The sequence below is a fragment of the Oryzias melastigma genome, linkage group LG23 (assembly GCF_002922805.2).
Source record: "Oryzias melastigma strain HK-1 linkage group LG23, ASM292280v2, whole genome shotgun sequence".
NCBI lineage: Eukaryota > Metazoa > Chordata > Actinopteri > Beloniformes > Adrianichthyidae > Oryzias > Oryzias melastigma.
In genome coordinates this window covers 10626267-10638880 of record NC_050534.1, presented here as the reverse complement: position 1 = coordinate 10638880, position 12614 = coordinate 10626267, and the positions used below count along the sequence as shown (strand labels likewise).

General features: G+C 38.2%; 1 protein-coding gene across 3 annotated transcripts in view; it reads right to left on the bottom strand.

Annotated features, from left to right (window-relative positions):
• The window catches only part of ccdc146 (coiled-coil domain containing 146), a 76842-nt gene that overhangs the window by 37282 nt on the left and 26946 nt on the right, over nt 1-12614 (bottom strand). For all 3 annotated transcript variants that reach the window (XM_024285838.2, XM_024285847.2, XM_036210150.1), the window contains exons 3-4: nt 7305-7387; nt 4876-5091 (exon numbers count right to left, since the gene is read on the bottom strand). In XM_024285838.2, coding sequence (XP_024141606.1) covers nt 4876-5091; nt 7305-7387 — 299 coding nt within the window. The remainder of the gene's footprint in view (nt 1-4875; nt 5092-7304; nt 7388-12614) is intronic.

Genomic DNA, 12614 nt, shown 5'->3' with positions numbered 1-12614 from the left:
TGTGAGTAAAAAGTCCAGCATTTTCAGAATAAAGCCATAAAATTGCGATCCATTTTTAAAAACCAACAACAATGAAGATAAACAATGATACAAACAGAATCAATATAAATAAAACTTAGCATTAAATACAAAAGGTGTTTTCAAATTCAAAGACCTAAAACTATGAGATAAATCTAAAAAAATTACAAACTCAAACAATTTTGAGGAAAAGTCAAAAATCAACAATAGTCGTAAAATTATAAATAATGTCAAATTTACAACAAGGTAAAAAAAAAAAAAATGAGAAAAAATTGACAACTATAATGTCACAACATTATGAACAAGAAAATCCATCCATCCATCTTCCTCCGCTTCATCCGGGACCGGGTCGCGGGGGCAGCAGTCTGAGCAAAGATGCCCAGACTTCCCTCTCCCTCCAGCTCCTCTGGGGGGACCCCGAGGCGTTCCCAGTAAAATTAAAAAAAAATTAAATTTTAAATTTTAAAACTTAAATTGTAAAATTGTTTGAAAAAGTCAGAACGTTACAAGCTTAGTCATAAATTTCTGAGCAGGAAAAATGTTTATTTTTACAAAGATAAAGCAAAGTTGTTTCAAATATTAAGTTGTTATCCCAAAATAAAGTTGTACATTTACAAAATAGGTAAAACTAGATTGAAGTAAAAAATAAATATACAACATAAAAGAAAATACTTTTTTTTAAAAGCTTGAGTATAAAGTTGTAAAATTATAAAAGAAAAAGTCAAACATTTACAAGAATAAAGTTGTAAAGTCATGAGAAAAAAGTTGTAATTTTACTAGAATAAATTTGTTAAATTAATGGGGTTTTTTAATATTATGAGCATCTTTTTTACCTTCATATAAATTTCTGACTTCACAAAATTGCCAAGAAAACCTCTAGATTTCAAAGCCATAAAATAAGTACATAGTAAAAAAATTATCAATAACAATATAAGACCTTAGAAAAAAAAAAAGGGATTTTAAAAAAAATTAAAGTCGTGAACTTGTAAGAAAAGTCGTAATGTTAGAAGCTTAAAGTTGTAAAATTAGAGAAAAAAAATGTTATTTTACAAGGAAAAAGCCATTCTTTCAAAATGAAGTTGGCATCTCATCTATATAAAGCTAAATAAACAAAATAGGTACAACTAGTGACAGTATTAGGGCCACCATGAAAGAAAATACATAAAAAAAAATATATAAAAGAATAAAGTTATAAAATTGCAGAAAAAATGTTAAAAACTAACAATAGCGTGATAAGATTATGAAAAAAAAGTTGTAATTTTGATAGGATAATGCTGTAACTTTTTTAATGATTCTGTGTCATGAATTGTGGTGCCGAAGGACCCAAACCCAGGAGACCAGGTTTGGTGGCAGAAACTTAAAATTAACTGAAACATCACAAAAATAATACATAGAGGACCAAAGATAGTGACAGAGCAGATCGGATGACCTGACACTGAGAAAATGAAAGAAATTGCCAACCAGACCCTTAAATAGACTGAGTTTGATTGACTAAATGAAGACAGCTGTGGATGATTAACCTGAACATGGTGAGACTGACAGGAAAACAAAACCCAAGCACATATATATATACCTTTAAACTAATGTCTGACTTCACTGAATTGCTTTGAAAACTTCTCAATTTCATTTTCTAAACTTTGGGTTAAGCCTGAATTTTTTTAATAGGAAGAAGCCACTTGGCAAAAAAAAAGTAGTGTGGAAAACTCTGGACAACATGTAATCATGTTGCTGAGCAATGTTCCAGCAACCCTCCCTTTGGCACTTGACAAAGCTTGTGTACAGAGGAAGAGAAGATCCTAGAGCGAGTGCGTGCTAGTCCATCTCTGTGGGTGTGTTTGACCTTTTGGATAAGTGCAGCTGAGAGAGTTGGAAGAGGAAGAGAAAAAAAGACCTGCAGTAGAGAGCAGAGAAACAGGCTATGATGAGAAAAAAGGCTCACGGGAGAAACAGAAAAGGATGGGTAGAAGAGCATGAACCCATCAAGGGATGGATATGTAAAACAGTTTGAAACCATAGGGTGATGTTTTTTTTAGGCAAGTAGTTTTCACTATTTCACAGAAGATAGCTAAAATTAAACATATAAAGTTAGGTGTGCCACAGAACTAATACACTCTATAGGGGTTTTTGACCGGCCAGGAGTCTGCTGAAAAAATACAAAAATGTAGCCGTGTCAGACTTCTTCTTTTCATGTTCAACAACGTTTTAGAGTTAGTTAGAAGTGTTGCAAGCAAGGTAGGGTGTCATTGTTAAGATGGCTAATGTGTTTTTCTTACATTTTACAAACAGGGTTAAGAGCTAGCATGGTAACACCAATGCTTATTTTAGCGGTATTCGTCTACTTTTCTACGTGTTGCAGTTTTGTAATCACGCTAACGTACGTAACGTTTCTAACACGGCTAACTGTAGCAAGTCCCAAACAAATTCAAAAGTTACTGAAAACATGTTTATATGTCAAAATGTAGCAGTATTGGATGTTTTTTTTTTTCACATGTTAACAAGATTGGGAGTTGGCGTAGTAACAGAAAGTTCCAGTCTGTTTTTTTTCCGAGTTGCAAACAAGGTTGGGTGTCCTTGTGAATACGCTAACACAACTAACGTATAGAGGTATGCTTTTTTTTTTTTTTTTTACATTACTAACAAGTCTGGGAGTTGTTTTCGTGGTTCCAGTCCGTTTTTTTACAAGTGGCAAACCAGATTAGATATTATTATATATATGCTAACACGGCTAATATATAGCAGTGTCAGACTTTTTCCTTTTATGTTACTAACAATGTTGGGAACTGGCATGGTAACAATAAGATTTTAAGTTCCAATCATTTTTTGTTAAGTGTTACGAACAAGGTTGGGTGTTATTGTGAAGATGCTAATGCAGCTAACTTGTAGCTGTGTCAGACTGTTTTTTTTTTTTTTTTAAACGTGTTACGAACAAGGTTATTAGTTAGAATGGTAATACTAATGTTCGTTTTAGCGGTAATAGTTTACTTGTTTACTAGTTTCAAACAAGGTTGGGAGTCACAGATATTGTAAAAACGCTAACGTGGCTAACTTTAGCGTGTTACAAACTAGTTCAAGAATTACTGAAAACAGTTAATAAAGTCTGAGTGATGTACAGACTTCTATCTGGCTCTTTTATTTCAATACGTCTTATAGTACCTATAGTGTTGGAAAATAAGGTAAAGAACGTTAAGTGTGCAGAATATGTGGGATTTATCGTTTCTAAAATAATCTAAATTCATTCTAGGCTAACCCTTTAACACGAGAGCTTTAGCTCAAGTGTTGGCATTCTTTTGTCTACCGTAACTCTCCAACAATCAGCTGATACAGTCATGGAGCAAAGCAGGTTTGCACTGTTATTCCTACTAAATACATTCTCACTCCCAAATTGTCATAAATGGACGTATGGTTCAGGCCCCCTCCGCGTTTTTGATGTTTTGGGTGACACCTACTCGTTTTTTGACTTGCTGGCTGTTCCCATTAAATCACTGGTCCCCAACCCTCAGGATGCAGTACCGGATTTGGAACTGGTACCAGGTTAGGGTACCAATACCGGGTTAGGGGATCGTACCCTGTAGACATGTAACTGGTACCGGGTCAGGGTACCAATAGTGGGTTAGGGGATCGTACCCTCGAGACATAGACATGGTACCGGGTTAGGGTACCGATACCGGGTTAGGGGATCAGTGCAAGTTCAGTCTGGTACCAAGGTGGGGTCCAGTAGCAGTCCAAGTCCAGACGGTTGTGGACTTCTGATTAGCATATGCATTTTTCCCCTCCCTGTGCCCTGGTACCAAGTAGCCCTCGGACTGGTACCAGTACCAGACCAATCTGGTACCGGGTATGGTACCAGTACCAGTCCAGTACTGGTCACCATCCCCAAGGTTGGGGACTTCTGATTGTCATATGCATTTATTCCCTTTCTATGGCTCGGTACCAGGTGGTCTTTAGACTGGTACCGGTTCACAGCCTGGAAGTTGAGGACCAAAATTTAACAAGAACAGCCAGCACGTCAAAAAATGACAAATTGGGAACACCCAAAACGTCAAAAAGTGGAGCAGAGACGGCCTGAACCATACGTCCAATTATGAGCAGTTGGGAGTGAGCACGCGTTGGTTATGCAACATTTTATATTAGTGTTTTCTAGACATTATTAAAAGCTACTTTTCTCCACTTCAGAATCTACTCATTTCTGCTGATCGAGTTAACAGTCAAGGAGTTACTAAATGTCAAAGAGTTTTATTTTAATGTCGCCGATGACATCTCCGGTGTTAAAGAGCTAACCAATTATAAAATACATCGATAGTAAGTTACATCATGGTGTAACACAGCTTAAAAAGAAAAGGAGGATCAGTTTATGTTGAAAATGAATACTCAGTGAACTCAGAGTGATCTAACATGAAATCATATCCTGCTGTAAATGTTTATGAGAATAAGATCACCTTTAAAGCAGCATCATATTCCCTCCATAATGGGCTCTTTTTTTGTCATTGAAGTGGCATAAACTTTACCAAGTGGAACAATGAACACGCAGGACCGATACTATGAGCATTTGTGCGTGTCTAATACTCTTTCACCTTCACCTCTCTCTAAAGTCAATAAAAAAAGGTGCTGCCTCAGAGATCACTCCAGGTTGCAACTGTGTATCCAAAAAAAAACCTACTCTTGTCAAGCATCACTTTTCTGCTCAACTCTCCAGTTTCACTTTGTCCTCCTGTATTCCTCTCATTTGTAAGTCTATGCACGGATGTACTCGTGTTTATTATGTATGCGTTTGATTCATTCAGCATTTGACGGAAAAAGACTGAAATGTGTGGCATCAGCAGTTGCGATGATGTGTGTGTGCATGCATGTGCAGCTCACCACTGCAGTTCATGCTGAGTCTTGTGCTCCCTCTCCTCAGCAGCGTGCAGTGTGTTGTATGCCCCCAGGAGCTGTCCCCTCAGCGCGCTGACCTCACTGTCAGGCTCCTCAACATTGCTCTGCTCCTCTGCGCTCTCCACCTCCACCTGGAGCCTCTCCAGCTCCGCCCGACACCTCTTCGCCTCCGACAGGAGTTTGATCTCAGATTCTTGGGAACTGTCGGATAAACAAAATGACACAAGTCTGCTGGAGTCCGAGTTATTAATATTACTTACGCCAGTTTGGGACCTTTTGAAGCTCTCCTAGGGGTCCTGAAGCACCATCGCAATAAAACGTATGATGTAACATTAAACTTATGTCGAAATTAACATCCAAAAATAATAAGTGACCTCGGATGCATATATTCTTGGGTTTGATGTGGTCAAAATACGCAGATATGGACTTGTTTGGGTTGTTAGGGCCCATAGGGGGTCTTGGACAGGAGGAGGAGCATCATGAAGTTCCCTGAGGCTTGTATGACTAACTTAAGGGACATCATAAAATTGTCTAATGTACTATGTTGTGCGTGTGATGAATGTATCGTGAAGTGTCTGTAAGGCTATTGTAAGTTACGAGCACTTATGACGTTCGGGTGATGCTATCGCTATCCTACGATGACCTTACGCCACACTCTAGTCATTAATGATGTGTGGGCACTGATCCCTTACTGACCACACGCAAATGTCGCAAGCACAGGGTATGCACGTGATGTGCAAGTGCCCGTAGGACGTCCATAAGGTGCCCACATAAACTACACTTCGATTGTCTAATTTCCTAAACTGCAAAAGTCAAACTGCATGAAGGAAAAGAGCAATTATGCAAACGTCTTAAAATTTCCTGTGGACCTTGTACGGATTTGCCCATTTTTGCCAGCGTTCAACTCTGAGGCTTTAAGAGGAGCACAGGTGTGTCTAGCAGTTCTCTTGAGGTTTCAACGGCCACCTTAAGGTGGAACGTACGATTATCGTCCGTGTGGTAGGTGTATTGTGAAATATCTGTAAGGCTGATGGAAATCTCACACACATGATCTAGCGGTGATGCTGTCGTAAAGTGAACTTATGATAGACACTCTAGTCATTCGGTGCGTATTAGATCCTAACAGACTGCATAAAAATTCTGCATGCACTGGGTGTGCTGAAGATACGCAAGTGTCCCTGAGATGACTGTAGGGTGACCCCACATCTAAAATTTGTTTGATATGCCTGAATTTCACTTACTTCTCCCTTACTGTACCTTTGTGTGCTGCATTAGCGCTTGCTACAACCTGTCGCCCGCAGTATGCCCATGAAAAATGTGCATGGGCATTTTCCCCCTGCCACTGAGTGGTCTACGATCTTAAAGACCTACTCCAATGAAAATGGTGTTTTAAACATATTCTTGCTGCATTTTTCTCATGATGGAAAACATATATAACATAATTTAAGATTAAAACTGTGTGTCTGAGTATTTCTTCATTCAAATCATGTTAGATCAGCAGCAGATGAAACTGAATGTTTTAAAAAGGTTGGGTTTGTTACTTCTTACTCCAACATCTTCATTTTACTCCGAAATGCCATCTAGCTCAAAATTGTGCAGCTGGATACCTGCAATATTGCCTGCTGTTTTTTTTTTTGCTACGCTAATGTTAGCTTGGGCTTGTGAGATGCTATAAGCTATCAGGAGAGAGTGTACACAAAGGCTAGATGTGGAGTTAGCTGATGCTAACATCTGAACAACTCGGAGGCAAATATTTAATGAGCTCCTGCCACTCTGCAGAAAAAAATATCTTAAAAAAAAAACAACAGTTTTTTTTAATTTGGCTAAAGCTGCACAAGTGTAATTAAAAGACCACTGATAACTATTTTACAATATAAAAAAACATAGTAGGAGTGGGATTTTAAGCTGTACGGGCCCATTTTTTCCGACCTATAAGGGCAGTTGTGACTAAAGCTTAAGAAGCATTTAATTACTACCAAGAAGAGAATCCAAAACATAAAAGGTGAACATTTTATTGTCTATATTTATATATATACAATTATATTTTTTTCCATAAAAGTTGGGATTTTGTAGGATAATTCAGTATTTTTTTTTTCAATGTACATCAGATTTTTGGGGTCAATATTATTGTAGACGACATGATAAATGACATTTTTTCATTCCTTTTATTTTTTCCATAGGTTTTAAATTTGCTTGCTGCATGTTGACTCTTCAAAGCTTCCATAAATATTTGTTTTGTAAATTACTTATAAATCAAATTACTACACAATTAATTTAATTACGAGTTACTCAAGTTTCTTGTTTATTTGAGGATTTTTTGCTGTCAATATGATTAGCAACTTTTAATCGCTTTGCAGATATTTGCACTGCAAATATTTATTGGGGTCTTATCAGCAGAAACAAGAAAAACATACCGTTTCCATTTGTCATGGAGAAGTTTGTAGCTGGCTTTCAGTTTGGACACAGTTGCCTGGTTGATTTTGCCTTCTGTAAACATCTGCAGAACACAAAAATGTGGAGAAAAATAGAAGTTTAGGTCATACTGGTCTTCCATGGGTTTTTTTCCAACTCTTATCATTTGCTAGAATCAAACTCACCATGAATATTTCATAACCACAATAACAATAAAAATAAAACTCTTGACAATCTTTAAGATTAAATCTTCAATAAGGTATAACCACAACAAGCCGAGTAAATAAAAGTGCTTACTGGTCAGATGGATGATGTGATTTAGTGGAAAAATTGAGTTTCAAAGGGACAAACCTTGAATTGTTTCTTGAGATTTCACAACAGTCAGAAGTTTGAGCAGTTTTCAGGTTTTTGTCGTGGTTGCAGGAATAAGACATTTCCTGTTTGACGAAAACTTAAACTAAAAAGAGTTTCAACCCAGGCTTAGAGGAGAAAAAAAATCTGTTCCAGCTGTGATCTAACACATTTAAAATATGTATAAACTCTATATTCGCAACTATTTGCAACCTAAAAGGGGGACAGTTTATTAAAAATGGCCCTGAGAGACGCTTTAAGTAAATAAAGTGTTATGACTCTTGAATTATTGAAAGCTGGCGAGTTGATAGAAAACAAAAATCCAACTAAAGTGAAATCATCATTTTGATTTTCCTGGTGCTGGAGCTTTGTGGGTTCCTGTTGGAGGAGGAAATCGGAGGTCAGGTGATGCTCCTCCTCTTATCTAGCGAGCCAGGCAGGTAAAAGTGGCGAGTAATGAGCAATAGCTTGGTCTGTATCAAAGACCTGCAGCCCTGATGATATCTCGGAGCGCTGTGCAGCAACAATTATGATGACGTAAACACACTCAAAGATAATTCGTGATTGTGTTATTGTTTGGGCCAACAAAGACAACTTTGAATTCCAAAGAAGTTTTTTCATTGTAGATTTAAAAGATTTATTAGGATGTTAAATGACCAAGGTTATATGAGATACGGTAATTCACATATCTTGAAATATTAATTAAAATTGGGGTCTAATTTTCTAAAAAATTGAGCATTTTTATGTTTTTGTGGAGGCATAGTTGACACCAGTGTCGATCCAAACATTTATGTGAGACAGCCTGAGGTGCTGTAAGACAGCCTGTCTTCTTTTTTCGCTGCCAGGACTTTTCCTCTGCAGTGGAAGCTACTGGACGGTTTTATAAGGTGACTGCATGAGACCTTCTCTGGACGGAGGAAGAGACTTGCAAAGGATGTTTATGCACATGGAGCATCGATTGCAGACCAGAATCTTTCCTAGAACATGAGAAAGAGGCCGTCCTTTTATCGCAAATGAAATGAGTTTACTCTGTTTACTCTGATGCCCTCTGATTGACATTTTGTATTGGAGGTGAGCCGACAGCCAAATTGAATCACCGTCTTGGTCATTTATTTTGCTGCATTATCTTCCTGTCTGGGGTTGTGTCCGATTAGCTTCACTACTCCCTAACCTTTAAAAAACTAAATAGTATGAGACTATCTAGTACCCTGGATTTTAACGCAATCCAGACACATTCTCACCACTTTTTTTAGGGGAAAATATGTCACCCATTTGCTGAAGTAAAAACCAAATAAATATTTTAAAAAAATTATAAATATCTAAGTATTAATGCACTGATCCGATGAAGGAAACTTGGATTATTCTAAAAGTAAAAATATAATTCAAAAGCAATGCATTATGGTCTATAATCACCAATCTAGAGAGCATCAATGCAGACTAGTTTTTAGCACATGGGAAATTTCCAGTTGGGTGTTTTTTTTTTAGTTTTTTTTTTTTTTAGATTCGGACGCCCCCAAAAATGGCAAACGTCCAATTTTAGCAGTGGTTCCTAACCTTTTCCAGGCCATGGACCGGTTTAATGCTTACAGACTGGCTTGGACGAGATTTTTTTAACCTCCATTTTTGCTTAACTTATGAGGTTAAACTTTATCTTCATCTGCTGTAAAATATCTGCAGCTGGTTTAAACTTTATTTGTTCACTAGATTTTGTGAAGGAACCATTAAAATGTGATATACATATACAAAAGTGGGGTCATCGGGACCCCAACAAGACAGCGCGCTTTTTTTTTTTTTTCAAGGATTTTTTTATTTTTATCTTCACTGGTGTCCATGGCAGACATGAAATCCTCTCCACCTTTGTCATGGAAGGGATAACACGTCAATATAAAGTTCGGGTCATTTGGACCCCATAAGATAGCACAAGGGTTAGCCCATAACTGTCAAAGTGGAAGCTTAAAAAAAAAAATCGGATGCCAATTTCAGCCTAGTCCGACTTTTGAGGTGCGACGGATAATAAACCTGAATTTACTACTTTGAGCGACTTTATTGGCAACATCCTCGTAACATTAGACAGCTAGTTGCTGAATATTGTGCATTATTATTATTATGGTGTGTGAAATCTGTATTTCTAGCAAAGACTCCTGGTTTTATCTATCAAATGTAGCTTTCTTTAATTTTGAAGTCGAAGGTTCTTCTTTTTCCTCTCTGGCTCTTTTCTGAATACGTTTGTTTTTTGCTAACTTTGCTAGCTCTGGAGTTTCAAACTGTTGGTTGACGCAACTGCTTTAAGAAACTTTCAGATTTTAAACATGCGACCAAGCAATTGACATGAATAAAGAATGAGTCGGATGAGGTAGAGAGAATCCAGTAGTCTTCCAAAATAAAACACCTTTCATAATGCGGCCAACTGTCCCATGGACCAGTACCAGTCCACGGTCTGAGGATTGGGGGAGCGTTGCTTTAATGTGCACAAAGTATTGAGGGAATTTGGACTCAATCTGGGTTCGTCCCTCTCCACCAAAGCCGGGATTCACTTCTGCAAATAAAATCTCTCCCTAAAACTTTCATTTCTCTGAGACCAACAAAACTTTTGGAAAATATTGTAATAACTGGTCCTTTGGTTACAACTCTCTTAATGAACTGCAACAAATAGCCTGCGCCACGTTAACGATTATACAGAATGATAATAACAAGACTCTGAGTGATTCTGGGAGGAAGTCACTGGAGGAGTTAGCTCATTTCAGATGCTGTCATAATCATTCCCACATGACGGTCCATCAGACACCTAATTCATATGCCAACTTGCATGACGACCCTAAAGCCTGAAAAACCCCTGCACATCAGCAGATATCCAACCCGGGCCTCGAGTGAGTCGCTTATCAATAAGCGGTTCCTGGTTTTTTGTGTTTGAACAAACTAAAGCGATTCACAAATGTATAACTGCGGACCCCACAGCAGCTGAAATGGATAATCTTATCAGCAGCAGTGAAGATGAGGCTATAATTCAGTTAGTTTCACACACGCCTCCCTGCAGGATCCTAAAGAAAGGCAACGGTGGTGCAGTTCCAGCTCAGAAACCTCCAGCATCTCCCTTTAGGGGAGACAAGGAAGCATATTCCACCAGAATATACAGCTATAATTGAACAGATAGAAGACAGACAGGCAAGGAATGAAAACCGTTTTTGATTTCCATATTTTTCCCCTCTTCTAGCAGAAGAAGAATTCTACATCCACTTTTTAATTTAACCGTCACATGACAGGAAGCGGTGTGGAATGGTTCAGGTCGACGGCCTCTGAGGATTCTTGTTGTTTTTTAGGGAGGAGAAAACCCATGTGCAATCATGTTATCACAGCTGAAAACAGTTTGTCTGGTTAGAGAAATGATAAAACTAAACTTCCTTTGAGTAGGTTGAGTACCCAGGGAATTATATTATATTGATCAAAACAGCCAGAAAAAGAGAACTTTCATGTGAGACTTGACAGTCTACTGTTGTTCCTAGAAATTAAGACAATTCCATGTTAGAAATTATCAAGAAACTGAAGATTTCCTTCAATTGTGTGTAGGACTCTCTTTAGAGAACAGCACAAACAGGCTCTAACCAGAGTAGAAAAAGAAGTGGGAGGCCCCGCAGCACAACTGAACAAGAAGATAAGTACATTTGAGTCTCCCGTTTGAGAAATAGACACCTCACAGGTCCTCAACTGGCAGCTTGATTAAATAGTACCTGCAAAACACCAGTGTCAACATTTACAGTGAAGAGGTGTCTTTGAAACCTCAGGGCAGAGTGGCAAAGAAAAAGCTATATCTGAGACAGGCTGGCCAAAGGGGAACAATCATATGAGCCAAAGAACACAGACAGACTGAAGATTAGAAAAAAGCGTGAAGAGATGCTGGTAGTCTCTGATGCTAACTGTCAAGTAAGGTGGGAAAAACGTGATGGTCTGGGTTGCTTTGGTGCTGGTAAGGTGGGAGATTTGTTCAGGGTAAAAGGGCCTTTAAATAAGAAAGGCTATCACTCCATCTTGCCATGCCATAACCTGTGAGCAGCACCTGATTACGAGCCAATTTCATCCGTCGTCGATGACCCAAAGCATACCTCCAAATGGTGAAAGAACTATTTAGAGAAGAAGCAGCAGCTTGTATTCTATCTATAATGGAGTGGCCAGCACAGAGATCTAAACCCCATTGAGCTGCTGTAGGAGCAGCTTGGTACGATGGGAGTGTCCATCTTGTGGGAGGGGTTTCTAGGAGTGTGTGGTAAAATGTCTCCAGATTATCTCAAACTAACAGTTAGAATGCCAAAGGTCTGTAATATTGGATTTTCTGCAAATTGGGGACTCTTTGAAGAAAGCAAAGTTTAAAGGAAACATATATATATTTCAAATAAATATTATTTCCAAACTTTACAATGTCTTGACTACATTTTCTATTCATTGTACAACTCATTTGGTAAAGAAAACTTCAAATTTTCATGAAAAACACAAGATTGTCTGGGTGACACTAAACTTTTGAATGGTAGCGCATGTCAGAAATTTTATTCTTTATAAATGTATCAAAAAAAAGTAACAAAAGCAAAGGATTAGTCAAAACTCCCCTTTCAACTACAACTTGTGTACAGGTGAAAAATGACCAAACATAAACGGGGCACATAGGTGACCTGCATGAAACATCCTGGTCGTAGACCACTTAGTAAACCAGTAGAGTGAAATGTTTTCTACGAGCACTCTGGGCCAAAAGGTCATGGGCAAGTAAGAAGAGGATACACAGAAGTATTGTATGGACTTTTCATTTTTTAACCCCTCCCCTCAAATCCTACGTATTGCGAAAGGGACCATTGAGGGCTGTTCATGTGACAAGTGTGGCTCCTTGTGTGCAACCTGACTGTTAGAAATGTGTGCGCATCTTATGGGCACTTATGTAACACATGCTCACTGCGTGCATTCACCTATGGGGTCAGTAA